Source organism: Ammospiza caudacuta, chromosome Z, assembly GCF_027887145.1.
Source record: "Ammospiza caudacuta isolate bAmmCau1 chromosome Z, bAmmCau1.pri, whole genome shotgun sequence".
NCBI lineage: Eukaryota > Metazoa > Chordata > Aves > Passeriformes > Passerellidae > Ammospiza > Ammospiza caudacuta.
Window position 1 is genome coordinate 41,424,293 of NC_080632.1, and position 20,432 is coordinate 41,444,724.

General features: G+C 39.8%; 1 protein-coding gene across 1 annotated transcript in view; it reads left to right on the top strand.

Annotated features, from left to right (window-relative positions):
* Positions 1-20,432, top strand: part of GLIS3 (GLIS family zinc finger 3) — a 112,204-nt gene that overhangs the window by 77,904 nt on the left and 13,868 nt on the right. Inside the window, exons 5-6 of the mRNA XM_058824140.1 lie at positions 13,043-13,184; positions 18,387-18,546. Coding sequence (XP_058680123.1) covers positions 13,043-13,184; positions 18,387-18,546 — 302 coding nt within the window. The remainder of the gene's footprint in view (positions 1-13,042; positions 13,185-18,386; positions 18,547-20,432) is intronic.

Consider the following 20,432-nt stretch of genomic DNA (forward strand, 5'->3'; position numbering starts at 1 on the left):
TGAACATGAGACATGGGTTGTTCCTGAGCCCCCATTTTTGACTAAGTGCAATATAATTTTTTTCATGACTTCAGCTTTGTTAGCCTTGCAGAGCTGAGCTGGCATCCTGCTTGTGTTTTTCTTGGGCTCTATTTGTGAAGTTGCATCCTTTATCTATTTCTCCAAGGTTGTGCTGTTCTGTTCTTCTGTCCTTGACAAGAGTAAAATGTTGTTCCGTTCTACGCAAATCATTAGAATAATTTTACTCATTATCTTGTCCATATTGAATCATTAACAAAATCCAGATCCCATGCTGCTGAATCACATAAGCACAGGTTGGAAGGGGTCACAGTGGTCATCCCTGCTCTGTCATCCCAGAGCACATTTCACAGGATTGTGTGAGACAGTTCTTGAATATCCCCAACGAGGGAGACTACTTGGCTTCTCTGGGCAATGTGTCCCAGTGCTCAGTCACACTCACACTGAAGAAGTTCTTCCTGATGTGCCTGGTGTGGTATTCCCTGTGCATCAGTTTCTGCCTGTTGCCTCTTGTCCTATCGTGTGGCACTGGTGAGAAAAGCCTCTGACACCCTCCCCTCAGAGACACACAGGTGTCGAAGAGATCCCCTCTCAGTCATCTCTTCTCAAGGTGAACAGGCCCATCTCCCTCAGCCTTCTTTGTAAGAGACACCCAGGGGTTTGCAGCCTGTATAGAAGGTCAATACCACTGTTAGGGTCTTCATGACGATCTATTTGTTGTGTAAGGTAGCACTCAGCCTTGTACAAGTATGGGATCGTTGTCTTTTCCATTCTAATATTCCAGGAAAAGTGATTCGCTACTTCTGTAGCAGTCATGCTGCAGAAATCTGTGTTTGTAAATCTAGTGAAAATATTTAATTCACTTTCAAATACTGAAGTGCAATTCCCACTGGGAATGGAACGGAATGGAATGGAATGGAATGGAATGGAATGGAATGGAATGGAATGGAATGGAATGGAATGGAATGGACTCTCCACTGGCTTTGTAGATCTTGTCATGAATATTTGCAAAGTCCATTGCCTTTCTTAAAGGTTTTCTCTTTTTAAGAAGTGCATTTTCAAACAGATAAGAGATAATTTTGAAAAGGACTAAAAGTTCTGAATTTGTGCAGCTGTTAGGCAAAGATAAGATCAATTTAGTAACATTGACCTTCTCAAGTGAACAATGCAGTGGCTATGCTTTTGGATAGTTTTATCTATACCAGTGAATAACTGTTGTCATATATAACAGTACTTTAAGACTATCTGTCCTGCCAAAAAAAAAACCCTGAAACTGACAGATTTAAAAGATTGTTTCTTTGAAATTAAAAGAAGGTGAAATAATTAAAGGTACAACTAGTTAGCTCCATCTTTGTAAAAAAAGGAAGAGATAATGTGAACAGTTGACATAAACAAGACCAGCTAAAGGGAATGCAAAAGTCTTAGTCTGAACTTTGAATTGAAGGATGATTTATACCAAATAATTTCCTTATTCAACTGACAAGCTTGTGATTTCTTGGCAGTTCTAAGTGACCAGATCATGGTCTTTTATTTAAATTTGGTGCTTTTATTTAAATTATTTATGGGTCAGATATATTACTTAGACAAGCTTTGAACCCTTTGAATGCTTACCTGACAACTGTCCCTAAAAGTTGTCTGTCCTGTAAACCTGTACCATCTTAGATCATTTAAATGGGTCTGGAAAAGCCCATACAAGGATTCAACTGACCAGATAAGTTAACACCTCAGCAGATACTCAGTGATACTCCTACGTCACTACTTAGTTTCAGCCTAACAGAGGAATGATGTTTATTTTTTTGGGACAAAAATGTTTGTACTCTCTCTGCCAGAAATAAAATATCGTAGAGGCATCACTTCAGGAAAGACAGTCCGAAGGATATTTCTGAAAATTATCTAGACATGATCAAGATGTTTACAAATTGTAGTTTACATGGTACATGTACCAAATCACTAAGGAATGGAGGGAGTGGTGAGACTGAAGGAGATAAGAGCTATGTGCAGGGCTTCTAGATTGATTTCTTTCTTCCTGGTAATCTTTCTTTTTCTCACACATTGGTCAGTAAATGTAAAACGATGTCTGAACAGACACTCTTGAGAAGTTATTTGTGATCCCAATCACAAATCAAGATGGATGTTCCTCCATCATTTGTTCCTATGATATCTGACTGGAAGGAAGTTTTTTCAGGTGTTATTTTGCTGTGCAGGAATAAAGCACAGAAGGCAATCAGAATTTCTCTAATCCTGGTACTATTTATGCATGATTTCTTCCCTGTTGCATTTATTGCACTTCCAAGATTGATGGGCTAGCAATGGTAGGAAGTTTTCGGAATACTATTCGTGATTACAATAAGAAAAATGGTGATAGACTGCACTGCTGACATGAAGCAGGCAGTATGACGCCTCAGCCATATCCACTCCTGCTTCACACTGTGGTAGAGGCCAGTAGTAGAGCAGACAGTCCATACTAGCTGTGGAGCACACTCAAAGCAATGGGATAAGGATTTAAATCATCTGGCCAAAGCAACTACTGGCATTCCCTTTCCGAGTGGTTTCTGCTGAGCTTGATGAGGGTTCCCATCTGAACTGAGGGGGCTTTACACCTTGCTTATAAAGATGTTATAGATATTCCTCTTCTCTCACTGTGCAACCTCCATATTAGCAAAAAGGGAATATAAAATGCTCACCTTTAAAAGCAGATCATAGTAATTGAATTCTTCTGAAGCCTAGTTATATTCCTTTTCTAAAAGTTCACTTCTTCTCTCTTAGAGCCCTGTAACACATAATGTATATAGAATATAGAATGGTTTGGCTTGGAAGGGGCCTTAAAGAAGATCTAATTTCAGTGCCCCTGCCATGGGCAGGGACACTTCCCTCTAGACCAGGTTGCTCAAAGCCCCGTCCAACCTGGTCTTGAACTCTTCCAGGAATGGGGTGTCTACAGCTTCTCTGGGCAACCTATCCCAATGTCTCACCACCCTCACAATAAAGAATTTCTCCCTGACATTTAGTTTAAACCTACTTTCTTTCAGTTTTAAGCCAGTCACCCTTGCCTATCAGTACAGTTCCTGAAAGAGTGTCCCTCTCCAGCCTCCCTGTAGGCCCCCTTCAGTTACTGGAAAGCTCCTATGAACTCTCCTCTCCTCTCCTCTCCTCTCCTCTCCTCTCCTCTCCTCTCCTCTCCTCTCCTCTCCTCTCCTCTCCTCTCCTCTCCTCTCCTCTCCTCTCCTCTCCTCTCCTCTCCTCTCCTCTCCTCTCCTCTCCTCTCCTCTCCTCTCCTCTCCTCTCCTCTCCTCTCTCCTCTCTCCTCTCTCCTCTCTCCTCTCTCCTCTCTCCTCTCTCCTCTCTCCTCTCTCCTCTCTCCTCTCTCCTCTCTCCTCTCTCCTCTCTCCTCTCTCCTCTCTCCTCTCTCCTCTCTCCTCTCTCCTCTCTCCTCTCTCCTCTCTCCTCTCTCCTCTCTCCTCTCTCCTCTCTCCTCTCCCTGTCTTTGTAGCAGAGGTGCTCCTATCCTCTGATGAAATTTTTGCCTTCCTCTGGACTCAGTCTAATAGCCTTACCTGCTTCCTGTACTGGGAGCCCAGAGCTGATGCAGCCCTGCAGGTGGGGTCTCAGCAGAGCAGAGCAGAGGGGCAGAATCCCCTCCCTGCCCTGCTGCCCACCCTGCTCTGGATGCAGCCCAGGACACGTGTGGCTCTCTGGGCTGGGAGCCCACAATGGGAGATCATGTTGAGTTCTTGTCAATCGTCACTACCAAGTCCTTTTCCACAGGGCTGCTCTCAAACACTTCTCAGCCCAGCCTGTAGTATGCTATATAAACCTGTCCACCTTAAAATGGAAACAAGAAATCAGAAAAACCCCAATTGTTTTAAGACATGATTTTCTCCTATTGAACAATATTTGTCTGGAACTAAGACATAGAGGTGTTTTCAAAAGGTTAACAAGGGAATTTCTATTAGGTTTTGAGAGAATTTCTGGCTTTCTATTATGGGTTATGTCAGCAATTATATTATTCAAAATAATACAGACCTCTTTGCCTCTTACAGAGCTGCATACTCATGATAGCCTCTTTTTTAATTCTTTTACAATACAGTAGAAACCGGGTTTTTATTATGAATACATATTGATTTTAGCACACAAGTGATGGAGCTACCAGTTTGCTTAAAGATTCTGGAAAAAACCAAAATTTTATACTAGCCTTTAGATTTTGTGAATTACTCAAGAAGAAAACAGTGTCTGGGGATTTTTTTTTTAGCTAGTATATTTTGTTTGTTAATTTAATGACAGATTTCCAGCTTTTTCTTTCCTTTCTGTCTCAGTATTTGAACTAAGCTTTTTTGCAACTCTAGAAACACGGTGCTTATTGTGTTTCTTACATGAATGAAATTATTTTTTAAAATAAACTCTGAATGTTTAATTGATGAGAGGATTGTGGGAGCCAAGGAGGGTTAGAGCATTACACCACTGGTGTTTCAGGTCATTCAGGCGCTAAGCTAATTACCAGTGACAGTTTCCATTATGTGACTATATTAATCTGGAAGAGCTGCTCTGTTTGTGAACACCTTCCTCATGGGGAGCAAACATAACTACCATATGAGATAAGTGGCTTCTGCGTCTTTCAGCTTTTGCTTGACCTTATTCAGACTCTTTGTTCAGATTTCACTGTTTAAGCTGCAAACAGGAGAATGGATTGAAAGAGAAGCAAACCTATTTTCTTGCTTTGAGAGCAGTTGAAAATAAGGATATTTTCCCTCATTTGTTCTCTATGACGTCCACTTAAAAGATGTCACCAATGCAAAAAGAAGTGTATTCAGGGCCATAGGGTCAGTGAGCAGTGTCCATGGCAACTAAGAAACCATTCTGCAGAAGAAAATGAAGTAAGGAGTAAGTGTTTTAATCCCCAACTTCAATCCCTTTACTTCCTGTCTTCAGAATGAAATATAAATCAGACACCATGGCATTCAGCAACTTTTCATGAAAGGCATGTTTGCAAAAAGGGATTATGAATGGGCAGCAGTGTTTAAGGAATTTAATAATACAATTTGCTGGAAAACTGTTGTGACTAGGAGTGACCAGTTCTGTAGAGCGTGGTCAGTGGGACAGAGGAAGAGAGGCTGTGAAAGCCGTGTGCCACTGGCTGTGCTGAGGTGGGATGCGCAAGGCATGCTTCTCAAGGAACACCCATTGTGGGGGACATGCTTTGCCAGCACTACGTTTAGAACTTTGCTCACCAGGGGGAAGGAAAAGTCGAAATCCCCCAGTGGTTTTCATGGTGCTCTGACAGCTGTGGCCATTTTATAACCAGGAGATTGTTGGTTCATTTTACTTATGGTTAACATTTGTTATTCCATATACTGATTCCTTCCTGCACTTGGTTTCCGTCCTGACCTGTGAGCTCTGGCAGTGTGACATGTTGAAAAGTGCATAAGAAAGAAAAAATGAGTGCTGTCACCCTTATTACATTAACACCTGTGGCAGAAAAAAAAGGAAACCAACCTAGATTGTCTCAAAATTCTGTAAACAATTCCATGCTCATAACACTTCATGTTCTTCAGGTCCATTTTTGATATCAAACAATATCCTTTTCTCTATTTCTTTTTCTTCTCTTCCCCACGACAGTATATGCATGAATATGATCTTGATAGAACAGGAATCTTTCTCTCTTCTGGTAGAAAGACTCCGTGGTTGGGCTTGGCAGTGCTGGGTGTACACTTGGACTTGGTGATCATACTGGTATTTTTCAACCTGAATGATTCTATGATTCTCATTAGCCTATCAAACTTCAGTCTGGGCTTTGAATGCACTGTCCTGTTCATTATGCTCCTTAAGCAACACCAGGGTCTGAGCAAGCAAGATTTAAACTGTGCACAGATACCTAGGAGGTTGCAGTTCAGCACCCTGATTCCAGCATATATTCCCTCCAAGTCTTTACTACTGTCTTCAACGAGGGTTCCTGTTCCAGGGTGAAATCTCTGTGATTTCACACTGCTGGATCTGGATTTGGGCAGCTGCATTGGCAGGTGCTGATTCGGGCAGCTGCATTGGCAGGTGCTGATTCTGGAGTCTTCAGTACTGCTCCTGAAGCAGCCTTATATTGGCCTCACTTGCAGTGCCCATTTGGTGAGGGCTGAATTATGGCTTTAACAGCAGCAAAATACCCAACCTGACAAAGTGCCCCACAGTAAATCAGAGACAGTAGAAACTCAGAAAGTTAGCAGTGCTAGCCTAACTAGCACTTCACATCATTTTCTTGCCTGATAAAGACAGCAGAACAGAGCAGCATTTTACTCTGATAAGGAGAATAGAACAACATAACCTTGGAGAAATAGATGAAGGATGTAATTTAGGCAAACAGAAGCCACACAAAATGCAATCAGGATGCCACTGAGCTCTGCTGATGAAGCAGAAGTTATGCAAAACAGCGATATTGCCCTTACACGAAAAAGAGGGTTGAGCCACATGAAAAGGACATGCGACACTGAAAACTGTCAAAGAAGGTCCCAGAGAACCTCTAAGGACTTCTGACAAGGGGTACAGCTGTGTAAAATAAAGTAATACATAAACATCTAGCCAGTGGGGATAGCTGAAGAGTGTGTGATTGGTGTGTACAATAAACACTCTGTTTACGTGATGCTCAGGACACTCAGCTGGAGGAAGGATCCCCTGAGTGACCAGCACACTGCACTGAAGATTGCCTCCTCTCTAATAGTCAAAACCATGTTAGCAAATTCCCGTCTGGCTGGTATCATGCCATGCAGCATGCTAAACAGACAATTCACAGACAATGAAAATGTACAGGGATGCCTTGAAGAATCTTGGCAAAAGTAGAAGTCATACGGCTGAAGGCTAATGATTTTGACTTCTTGATAGTAGAGTAGTAGAGCTTTTCAGTTCTAGTCCTAGACTCTCTTCAAGAGATTATTTTGAAGAGAGTCATGCATGCATTTAGGTTCAAGTGGAGATAAATGCAGAATTAGGTATTTAAAGTGAAGGCCAGTGTTATGTAAAGGATGCTGCAGTTCAAGAAAAAAAAATTACAAATGAAATCTGAAAACCTATTTCTGCATAAACAATTGTTGACATTATTAATCTACAGATTACCATGGCAATTTTCAGTAATCTGTGATAAGGAGAGAAATATGTTTGTGCTAAATGAAGCACCTGGTGGATAAGTATGTGTTTATTTTACACATTTTTCCTCTCATGAAGTGAAAATTTGCCAAACAGGTGTATTTTTAGAACGAGAAAGCAAATAATTTTGCAGTAGAAGTGTTTTCTTTGTCAGGCTGCATTTGCTTGGAAGAACGGATTCTTAGCAATATCGTATAATAGCTATATCCCCAAATCAGTCTGGCACGAAACAGTAGGTTTTTCCTGCTTTTTGAATTGAACTGGTCAGGTATTAGACTGATGTTCACGTATAAAATCAGCTACAAGCCTCTTGGAACTGCCTGAAGAAGAGGATGAAATAAAAAGAGCCATAGGTATAATTTGTATAACATTTCAGATTTGATACAACTCGATGTGGGATAGGAAGAGAGATAATATATGTGTGTGTGTTTGTGTGTGAGTGTGTGTATGGGTTCAAACATCTGTATGACTGCTTTTCAATTTTCAACTGGACTGTGGCTTGTTTGTGTATTTTAGATAAAAGGCCACTGCACTCACTCTAACTGTACTTCCCTTTTTTAAAGTAAGATTTTCGGGGTTTTTCTTTAGTTAGAAGTTTCCATTCAGATCTGTCCCAGCTGCAATTTTTCCCTTAAAGTGATCATCTTGGTAATCTATATTGTTTTAGCAATGATTTAATGCAAAATATTCCTCAAATTAGAGGATACCAATCAAAAGAAAATTCTCTTTTCTATATATAATAAAAGTAGAATTCATTTTAATGTTATCAATATTAATGCAACAGTGTTTTCCTCTTATAATATTGCTTTAAAATCAGAATTTCTTCTTGACTTGAAATCTGCCAAGGTTACCTAATTGTGTAGGTTCCAGATCTTTTTGATTTTTAATGCAAGACACTGAAAAACATTTTTGATGTGTTTTCGTGATCTATGCTAGAACATGAAGATGGAAACCATTTTTATATTGAACTCAAATGTTCAGTATAGTAAAACTTTGAGAGTACCAAAAGTAGCTATTTCTTGCATAGAACCTAACATCACTACTGTGCAGGTGGGCTACTTGAGCTTGATTTTTATTGCTTTTTCTGGCCCAGTGTTTAATTGAAATGGGATCTAAAGACAGGGAAAAGTAGCACACACACACACACACACACACACACACACACACAGAGATGCATATCTGAAAGCTGTGGTAGACAATTAGCAGAACATTTCTCTTTAGAAGTCTTGTACAGATGACTCCCTGAAAACAAAGGGTGCAGAGAAATCCCTTCTGTCTGCATTGCTTCATTGCCCCAAGATGTCTGTAGCCTGCAGAGGCAAGAATTAAGACAATTTTTATTGATTCTGTGTCATCTGTTGTCAGAAGGGTTTAGTACTGTGCAAGAAAGTGCTCAACCTTGAAGCTGATCTTTGTGAGTAAATGGATGATCTGTATCCAGCAAGAAAAACCATAATATGAGTAAATACTGTCTTACAGCATCACTTCATAAATTTAAAATTTTCTAGTGGTGACATCTGTGTACTCTCAATGTCATGATACTAGCAGGACATAATTTTACTCTAACTGTACAAGTAAATATTAAGTTACAGGTCCTCCTACAGAAAAGTTAGTACAATGTGGCCCTGTGTAGACAGATCGTGCTTTGCTCTCGCAATGACACCTTAAATTACAGGCAATGAAAATGAGTAAAAACCACCTACTTTGACCTTGACATTACTAAACTTAATACACAGACTATGTGAATAGCAGAAATTCCTCCTTGTCTTTATACACAAAACAAAAACAGATCTGTGGAACAATTACAGTTAGTGTAAAAAATTCTTGTCAATGAAACATACCATTAGTTAGGGATTTTTTGCTAGTTTTAGACATGGCAGACACACATCTAACCTGTATGAAAATAAATATACTCTACCTAATGTCTCACATATGTAAATACTTTACTCGGTGCACAGCATGCATGTATATTAAGCACATGTTTATGTAAGGAAGATCTAAAATGTTATGGTTTGATGAGATAACTGGCATGTTTGAATGACTGACACTGTCTAGACTTTACTGAAGAATTAATTGAGTTAATCTGAATACGTACAGGCAGGTTTTGAAATTACTGAACTGTTTTGTGTGGTTTAGGATTTCTCAAGCTATACTGCTTCTTTTCTTATGAAGTGTATTCATAAACACACCTATTGTATGTTCTCCTTGATGGTGTCTGACTTCTCTTATACAGGAGCAATGCTGAAGAAACTAGTCAGGTCAAAAATAAACATGCAGATCTCAGATGAAACACACATTAGTGAGAGAAATTTTTTTAAAATTATCTTTTCTTGTAAGGAGACATTTTCTCTGGGATTAAGTCATGCATCAAATCAACAGCATGCCTCTGCTTTTGAACTCAAATGTAATGAAATTGAAAACTGAGGAATAAGAATCTTACACCCTTCTAATTATTTCAGCTTGTTTCATTTAATTTGGGTAATTACTTATTCATATGCAAAATGTGCAGGAGTAGAATTTCCATCCATTGTTCTGAAAGGCAGTAAACATTAGCTGATTTTCACATAAGTAAAACAGTTGTAAACCATGACTGAAATATTGTTTGTTTTGTATATTAGAAAAAACTGCCACATTGTGATAGTGGAAGTGCTTCTGTATTTCCAAATACAAAACTTCACAACTCTTACCATAAAATTGAGCTATCAAATTAAAAAACTATTATTTGGACCAAATATCAAATACAGGGGAGTTTTAGGTGAGTAATGCAACTGATTGTTAACTTGCACTTTGGTCAGCCATAAATTTAGGTTACATTCCAGCACACGGGAGGTGGCTGTGCTCACCATGTCAGACTTGTCAGTTATTGATTTCACCAGTCAGTGAGGTAATTCCATGGCCATACAGCTCTTAAAAACAGATTGCCAAGTTTTCAGTCCCAGCATGATTGTACTGGTGCTCAGCTGAGTGATCATGAAAGAAGCAAGATGGTCATGGGGAAGTGACGTATTTCTGTCACAGTGGTGGGAAATCTGTGCTGGGATACAACTCATATAGACGTCAAAGAGAGTGTCAGCTTCCTTTTACACACTTGGATGGTAAGTCTGCAGTCCAGGCTGGAAAAGAAATGCAGTGTTGTTAGAACAGAGCAAGAAATGGATGGCAGCAGTTATAGCTGGTCAATTATTATTTCTCCTTTTTAGCTTTTCCAACTGAAAAAAAAGTTTTACAGTTGCAGTGAATGGTTTGTGGTTTTTATTTGGTTTTAAGGTAATTAGTCTTTTCATTGTTCATTCTGTTTCTTGATGTACTAAAGAAGAATCATAGCCCAAATTTCCCTGCATTGGTCACAATGCAAGACGTTGCTTTCAGTTAAAAATTTTAATTAAGTTTAAAAAAATTAATAACTTTTCTGTGAAATATGTAAAAATATTTGACTGATATAGAGTGTGTTGGATTATGCCCTTTTCTGACTTGTGATTGTATTTCTAGAGCTTGTGATTGAAAATACTAAGCAACTATAGGCAATGCATGAAATGCAAACTATCCTCAGAAATCAGATCACAGCTGTCTCACAGTGTTTCTTTCTCTATTTTTGGTGTTCTGTTGATGATCCTAGGTTTTCTTCATTTTTTTCTTCATTTTTATAAGGCTTGAAAAGCCAGAAAATTTATGCCAGCACAGATTGTCATGATAGATTTGTTCTAAATGTCAAAGGATATGCAAATGCAAGATTCCTGAACAGTGCAAATTAGAAAAATCTGTAAAATAGGTGGTTGCATATTTTATTTTAAAATAATTACTTATTTCTTGTAGCTAATGTGGAAATACTTTCATTTTCTTGTTTTTCTCACTGTTTTATCCGTGAGTGCCATCTGATGTAGAAAATTTATCTGTTTCTTAAAATAATTCAGACAACTTCACACAGGCATCTTCTGTGATTGTGTATTCTGTATGATAGAATCCTGATTCTTTTATAGAAGTCAGGTTTTTCATATTATATTAACTTTAGATTCCATAGAAATTTAAATTCACATAAGGCTTATTGATAATGTAGTGTAAGGATTTGATGGAGGATATATTTGACATTTAATTTCACAAGCACTGAGTTTCATGAAAAAGCCATGTTACTAGTGATAGCAGGAAACCTAGCACAATTACTGGATAACAGCAGAAAATGGCATGTACCAAAGTGGGAGAAATGTTTCTGCTTACAACAGATTGTAAATATGGATAACAAAAAAAATAATTTGTCAGGGTATTCTTCCCTTCTGCCTCTTCCCCATCCATTCTCCCCCTTCCTACAGTTCTAGAAGAGCAAATATACCTCACAGAGGTAGTGTACCTCTGGGCCTAATAACGGCGGGTTAAGTTTTTAAGAGAAGAAATCTCCAGCACGCAGAGTGTGTGCATAGGTATCACAGGCTATGTAGTATCTCCAGCTACAGGGTCGGGTGTTTAGGGGGTGCAAGGCCAACTCTTCACTCAGTTGCCCTGTTTTTACAGTAGTGCATATTACCAAAAGTAATTTGAGTGTTTATCAGCATTCTGTGTCACAAGGGTCGTCTTGTGGCAATGGGTCTTTTATAGTTGCATTAAGAATCATTTCCTCTTACTTTTCTTTCTTCATTTGCCCATCCCTGGGGTGTTCAAGGCAAGGTTGGATGGTGCTCTGAACAGCCTGATCTAGTGGAAGGTGCCTCTGCCTGTGGCAGGGGCGCTGGGACTTGGTTCCTTCAAATGAAAACTGTTCTGTGATTAATTCCTGAGTATAATATGTGCAGAAATTTGTCTTTAGTTCCTCTTCCTCCCCTTAGGAGTTGTTTAGAGGTGCTAGGCTATCTTCTAGTTAACTGTTACCTGCTCACCCCGCATGGCACCAAAGAAGGGAGGAGAAGCGTCAGTGGCCCCTGTGAGATTTTCTTCTTGGGAAAGTGCAGCTCATCCAAGTGCACTAGGTCAGGGTTCTTTCCATCATGCTGCACGAACCTGGATGACATGACAGGATATTTATGAGCTTCTCATCCACTGCAGTAGCCCACATGCTTGTAAACACAGACCTTCATTTTCCAGGCTTTTAAATGGAAACAAAATTACTTAAAGGAACAGACAATTTTTGTATATATATAACATTAACATCAGGCAGCAGATCAGGACAGGCCTCAGTCCCAGCAGCGTGCAGCAGCATCCATAATCTGTCCTAACCCTCAGGGTGCAGTTTGGCATTACAGCCACACCATCCTTGTTACAGTGCTGCAGCCACGACAGAGCACTCTCAGTTCTGCAGTAATGTGAAACAAATACAGTCCTAGTCTGTTTAAGAGTGGTGTCTCAAGGGAGCTTTAGTCCATATTGAAGTGGTCCTATTTCCACCTGCCTGTATATTACCTCTCCTAAGTGGTTGCTCCCAGTCACTCATTTCCAGTGTTATGAGCACCTCTGCTCTTCTGGTCCTATGGTGAAGCAGTTCAGGGCATTAAACCAGCATGAAAATATTTGTATCCATTATAGTACCCCTCTGCTGGCACAAGCATGGCAGACATTTGATGAATCTTCAACAGCCATTATCTAGGCCACTCCTCTCTTTTGCAGTCTGTGACAAAAGAGCACTGAAGTCCTTCTGTCCAAGATCCTGCAAGTAGTGCTTGTCCTAAGTGTAGTCTTGTTAAGCATCTGGAAGTGTTTTCTTCCTCAGGTTCAAAAAGTGCCTGCTACATTGAAAGGATGGTATTAATGATGATTTAAAAGGGAAGGTTTCTGATTGTGCTCTATTTCTTTCTCTAACCTCAACATTTCTTCATTTTCATTTTTCACTGTCTTAAGATTTTTGTGATTATTTCCTTTCTTTTGTCTATGTCCATCTTTTGTTATAATTTTTCCTTTTTTATCGCTTGTTTTTCAGTTGCGATCAAGCTCAGAGATTGGCCAGGACATCCTGAATGACTGCCTTGCAATCCAGCCCCTCCGGCCAGTCCTGTCACCACAGGATGCTGTAGATAATACCATGGGACACTCCCCAGGGTCTGCTTGTGATATTTACCCAGGTATAAAATAAGACAGATAAAAAGCTGCTGTATTATTCCTCACTTAGTATTAGGGATCACTTTGTAGAGTAGAATGTACTCTGAAATGCATATCTATCTCATAAGAAGGATAGAATGTGAAAAGCAATATAAAAAAAGATTTTGAACATGTTTTTATGTTTTTCGGAGGGAAGGAAAACCAATCATATTATACTCATTAAAAGACCTAATACAACATAGATGGATATTTTTGTTCTATGGGCATTTGATTCTGCAACCAATTTACTTCTACCATTCCTTGTAGACATCTTGAATACATATTTTTATTTAAAATCACAGTATTTTTCCTCTGCCTTATTCATGGATCACATATCAGTTTTTCAATTGATCTTCATTAAGAAACTGAAATGCTGCATTGTGAGTATAAATATACAATTTACTGTGAATAGACAATAAACGCATTTACACCATGAATGTATGTATAATCCTATTGTATTATTTCAGTTAAATATCTGAGATTTTCCTACTAAAATACGTTTGTCATACCTGCCTACATGTATAATTTTTTTGTTAACATTCCAAAAAAATTTGAAACTATCAGTAAGTTATGAGTGATAATAAATCTTAAAGCTCAAGAGGGCAATGGGCAGGATGTTAACATTTTAATGCAATATTTTAGTAGTTGTGAGGGCCTCTGTTTTTAACTTTCAGGCATTTAAATATGTTCCATGAAATTACAGGTTTCTGACTCCATTTGGCCTTAGATTCTGTGACAGTTTCAACACTACTTTTTGGCTTTCTTTTCTTAAAGAAACCTTATTCAGGATCATCCTTTTCTCTTGCAACCACCTAAATTGTTCCTATGCATTGTGAGGCTACATGTGAATTTAGCTTCTCATAGAGAACTGTTTGCAGAAATATTCTCATGGAAAATTCTTATGTACTGATAAATGAATATGTGATGAGGCTCCAGAAAAGAAAACATGACTCCTTCCTCCTTTTGGCTGAAACTTTGTCCCAGTTGAGGTTCACAATCTGAGATTCACAGTCAGGACTAAGTTGGGACTAAGCTGTAATCATCTTGTAAATAATGTTGTAGCTTGGACTTTTTAAGGGATACAGAGGAACAGCACTCATGATTCTTTGGCTTTTATTGAGTTTTTTTTTGTTTTTTTTCAAAATATCTGAATATGTATAAAAATTTTTTAAATGTTTTAGTTTATCCTGAATTGATAAGACTTCTTGTAGCCACCCTTTTTTTACATAATCATAGAATCACAGAATGGTTTGCATTGGAAGAATTCTTAAAAGTCATCTAGTTCCAATCCCCTGCCATAGGCAGGGGCACCTTCCACTTTACCAGGTTTCTCAACGATCCATCCAGCCTGGCCTTGAACACTTCCAGGGATGCGGCATCCACAGCTTCTCCAGGCAACTTTATCCAGTGTCTCACCACCCTCACAGTAAGAATTTCTTCCTGACATCTAATCTAAACCTCTTCTCCATTTGTTTAAAACCCACTTAAAACTAGCATTTAATTCTACATCTTTGTGTGTGGACCTATATGGTGGTACTACACTTGAGCATGCTGGTTGTCATGAAAATTTCACAGAGTCACAGAATCCTTAGGTTGGAAGAGACCTTCAAGATTGAGTCCAACCCATGCTCTAACACCTCAACTAAACCATGGCACTGAGTGCCATATCCAGTCCTTTCTTAAAGACATCCAGGGATGGTGACTCCACCGCCTCCATGGGCAGGCCATTCCAGAACTTTATCACTCTTTCTGTAAAAAACTTTTCCCTAAAATCTAACCTGTATTTCCCTTGATGCAGCTTGAGACTGTGACCTCTGGTTCTGTCAGTTGTTCCCTGGAGAAAGAGACCAATCCCCCCTGACTGCAGCCACCTTTCAGGGAGTTGTAGAGAGTGATAAGGGCACCCCTGAGTCTCCTTTTCTCCAGAATAAACACCCCCAGCTCCCTCAGCCGTTCCTCACAGGGTTTGTGTTCCCAGCCCCTCTCCAGCCTCGTTGCCTCCTCTGGATGCGCTCAAGCGTCTCAAGGTCCTTCCCAAACTGAGGGTCCAGAACTGGACACAGCACTCGAGGTGTGGCCTCACCAGTGCTGAGTACAGGGGAGAATGACCTCCCTGCTCCTGCTGGCCACACTGTTCCTGACACAGGCCAGGATGCCTTTGGCCTTCTTGGCCCCCAGGGCACACTGCTGGCTCATGTCCAGTCGGCTGTCACCAGTGCCCCCAGGTCCCTTTCCAGCCACACCGTCCCCAGCCTGTGAGACTGCAGGGGGTTATTGTGGCCAAAATGCAGGACTCAGCACTTGGATTTATTAATCTCCATCCTATTGGACTCTGCCCATCCAACCATTCCAGGTCTCTGTGCAGAGCCCTTCTACCCTTCAACAGATCAACACATGATCCCAGCTTAGTGTCATCTGCAAACTTACTAATGAAGGACTCAATCCCCTCATCCATGTCAATGAAGATATTGACCAGAGCTGGCCCAGCACAGACCCCTGAGGACACCACTGCTGACTGGCCCCAGCTGGATGTGGCACCGTTCACCTCCACCCTCTGGGCCCGGCCACCCAGCCAGTTCTGAACCCAGCACAGAGTGCTCCTGTCCAAGCCAGGGGCTGCCAGCTTTTCCAGGAGTGTGCTGTGGGAGACAGTGCCAAAGGCCCCGCTGAAGTCCAAACAGAGAACATCCACAGACTGTCCTGCATCCACCAAGTGAGTCACTTGGTCACAAAAAGAGACCAGGTTGGTCAAACATGACCTACCCCTCCTAAACCCATGCTTTGCTCAGTTTCACACCATCTAAATCAGGTATTTAATGGACTGAAAAGACATTGGGAAGGTATTTACTGGCAACGCTTTGAGCAAGTAACTCACATGAAACTCAGCCTGAACCAGCTAGAAAATGTGCAAGCATGGCTTACAAAATACTTGCATGGAATGCTAATGATGGCTGTGGAAGAGAACAGCTACGTCAAGACGAACAACTTTTGCTACTGTGTGCTGAACACCTGGTCAGAATCCAACCTTTTTACTCCTGATCCTGAAGAGGTTAATTTTAAATGCAAAAATTACAGTAAACTAAGCCATTGTATAGTTTTACACAGCTTTGTTAGTTTTTGTCATGGTAAAATGCAAGTTACCCTATTTTGCCAAGGAATAATTTAAACAGTTTCTTTTCATTTAGACAATCGAGGCTTTCCTTAGCAGCGTCCTGATTCGTTAAATATTCTCTGTTCCTTTGCTGTCAGAATGTGTGCTTCGTTGTTTTTCAGTATTTTCTTCTGTGCTGCATGAAAGATAAAATAAGAATTACAAAAGTTCATTCCTTTGTTTTTATCTTCTGCACTTGTCCTGATGCTACGCTGAGACACAGACATGGAAAACATAATTTTTGGGGTACATGAGCAAACTGGGAAAAAAAATTCTCCTGTCTTGCTAAGAAAATGTCCTCAACTTCTTCTTTGCAAATTACTCTGCTGTTTTAAGTGATATCTCATCTTCCTGCAGGACCTTCCTCCTGTGTTCCTCTTTAAGGTTTGGGATGTCTTCTGTCAGATGTCTGTCATCACTTGAGTTGTTATTAGGAGGCTCTGGTCCACAAACAAGTTAGCAAAGAGCAGAGCCTGGCACCTCCAGGTCAGCCTCCACTCCTCCACCTTTGACCACCAATGTCAACTTCCCCATATCTTTGACATTACCTCTACAGCATCTGTATTGGATGCTTTTATTCACAGAGGGTTTCCTGTCTGTCATCTTGCACTGTGTGCCATTTCCAGCAGCTGAAAAATGTCCAGGGCTGCTCCTTAATGGGGCTACAGCATGATTAGACTCCTGAGCATTTTTTTTACTCTGTCTTAGCTTGTTGACTATCCAGTGTGTCACAAAGGTGGGCTTGTAAGGATCAATAGAGTCTTTCCAAGAACAGGCTGAGGCTTTGGGAGACAAGGTGAATTTTCACCTTTTTGATCTTCTGTAGCAGAATTCACACTTGTGTGTGAAAAATTATGACCTGTGAAATCATTTCCTTGAAGACTGATCTGTGGTGAGACTACCTCTAATGCAGTGTTTCTTCTGCTAGGATTGCAGCATCCATGGACATATTTCAGCCTAGAAAGATGTTTTACTAGTGATAGTGCCCCCTGGGGAACTGGTTTAAACTCTAGGATTTTATCAAGAAACTCAAATCATTAGCTCCAACATACTCACTAGCATAATGTAAATTTTATAGGTAGAATTTCACTCTGTAACTAGGCCTGAACAATACCTTTTTTTTTTTAAAGAGACAGATATGACAGACAAACAGGAGAAGTAATTTTTATCTTTTAGACAGACTATCTAATTCATTCTCTGGGTTCATAAAATATTTAGGAGCATGCATTTGTCTGCCAGTCAACATCAGCATAAGCTACTTGACACAAATGTCAGTAGAAATAGCTGTGTAATAGGATTTTCAGAGATACAAAGATTTATATATGTCTGATTTAAACTTTTTTTTTTAAAGGGGTGACCAGAAAATAAAATTATAGGATTTGGGATCAACTAATTAGGACATTTCAACAAAGTCCTATATTGCTTTTTGTTTATTCAGTAAGGAAACAGGCAGGAAACTTTCCTTATTAGAAAAAAATCCAAGAGAAAACACATAGAAAATTATTAAGCTGTTAAAGATGGTTTAAAATTTTTTGTATGTATTACTGAGGAGTCTGGGCCAATGATAGTAATAATGCTCTTCAAGAAATTTGTAATTTTTACAGATGAGGGAAAAATGTAGAAAGCATTTCACATTTTATGAAACTATTCTTTCTGTTCACTAGTTCTGAAAATACAGATCTTAGGAGTATTGACACATCTTCTACAATAGAAGAGTGTAGAAGATTTGCAGCCTTATTCAGACAAAAAATTCCAAGACAATGAACATGGCTGTGATCATTCATGCCTGGTTTTATGGAAGTGTCATTTGGAAGCAACAAAGAATACTTACTTATTTTCATGTGGTTCTTCTTCTCTTTGTGAAAACAACACTTCAGAAAACCCTTAGTTTCGTTAGTTGCTAAGAGCTGGCACTACAGCTCGACAGGAGGGGTTATATGTTGGTGTTTGGTCATTTATCAATATTGTTGTTGCTTGGTAAGTTATCAGCGTTGTTTCCTGCCTGATGGGCATTATTTCTCTCTTCTACTTTCAGCAGCTGTGATCCCCAGCACACAGATAAATCAAAGTGGAGCAGCAGCTGGGGCAGTGTCCTTGCCCCACCCCAGCAGCCACTCTTCCCCAGGACAAAGCATCCAGGGCAGTCCTCTGCACCCTCCCCAGGTACCTCTTCTCACAGCTGCTGACTCAGAGAGGTAAGAGCCTGTGCTTCCCAGCTTGAGCCTGAGGCTGGACTGTCTTCAGAGCTGCCAAGGTGGGGGGAAATACAATTGCTGGTAGGCACTGGTGGCAGCCCTGGCCTAACAACTGCTCTGGACAGGGGTTTGTCAGGAGGAGAGGTGAAGTGGACCATGTTATTCCAGTCTGAGAGGGAGATTTTCCATCCATTTCCATTTCAGGGACTTCCTCCAGTCCCTTCTTGATCCCAGTGAAGGGCTTAAGCAAGGAAAGTGATACCAGCTGGCACGCTGTACTTCAGATGACCACAGCCATACCTTACAGTATGGGGGCCCTGAGATTCATGTTTCTGTTTACTTGTGGGAGAAGAGTCATATTCTGTCAATATTCTCCCAATACTAAGCATTTCTGAAGGAAGACCTTGCCTTTATTTTTTTAATTGCCATTTTATGAAGAACAACAAATAATGAACAAATTTTTATTTCACTAGTTTTGAGTTTGATTTATAGTCAGGATTTGTTTTATGACTGTTCCACTAATGTATATTTTTACATATGCTGGTTAGGTATGATAAATTTTATGATTTTAGATCTTTCGGTGACATAAAAATCAATTGCTCGGATGTGTCTTGATTTTCATCGTTAGACATTCCCTAAATTATTTTCGGCACTCTTTCCAATGATTTAGATAGTATATGGTACTATAAATATAGAAATCTATAGCTCGTTGAACCAGAAGTGTACCAAATCACGAGTCTGAACAGGCCTAAGTAAATGTTTTTTAGTGGAAAAGTCAGGAAGATATCATCACACAAAATACTAAGCTGGTACAATCTGCTCATGGATACTTAAGCATTATTTTTAAAATTTCTTTTTCAGTGCTCTAAGTGATAAATTGCTGTATTTCACTAATGCATTTCAGAGTATTTAATTTCCTTGAGTGACAGATATGACAGTAATTTGAAGAGTACAAAATCCCCAATTATAAACCTGAAAACAACATTCACTAGGTTTCAATTACTGGTAAATGAGCATAATTTCTTTGGATGAAAGCAATATTCACTCTGACTTGTATCAGGAAGATAGAAGAACATGTGGCGTCAAGAAATTAACTACAGGTGAAAGTAAATTTTTATTTCAGACTTCACATGTGAATTCAGCCAGTTCTGGAGCCACTGGAAGTTTTTGTGCATCAGTCTGAGATGGAGCTTACTGCCTCATGATCACTGGAGCTCATCTGCTTTGTTCCTCCCTTCCTCCCCACTCCTGCCCCCATGATCCTGGTCTTTTTCCCTTGTGCTGGCTCTGGCCCTCTGTGCTCACCTCTGGGGCTGTCCATGCTCTCTTGCCTGACACTGAGGCTCTTCTGTCCCAGTATAGTTTTCTCTTCAATGCATGGCCTGTCCATCCATACCCAATGATTGCCAGAGCACGAGGTGATAGGAAGGGACACATTAACAGTTGTTATAGTTATAAATGTAATTATAAAAGACAATGATCTTATTAGCCCATTTCTGAGGTTCTTCTGCTGTAAAACTGTAGCAGAGGTGCCTAGAGTGAGACTTCCTTCATTCAATTCATTGAATGCATTTCATACATCAAGATAATAGAGTACTCTACACAATAATAAAAAGCTACCATGGTATACTCCTTTTTCATTTGTTAAGTGTATACACCCTCTCTAAAAAGGCTTGAAGTGCTAACTCCCATATGTGGAGCTGCTTTGTGTTTAAAAATGTTCCATTGTCTTCACTTAGGTAGTGTGACAAATGGCAATTTAAATTCAGAAAAGGAAAAAAGTATTGCAGCAGTGTTGGTTTGATTACAATACATAGGGCAGAAGTTAGGGGGAATGTTTGAAAGAAGAACTAAGGCAGAATCTGTGTATTGAATCTAACAGAGTA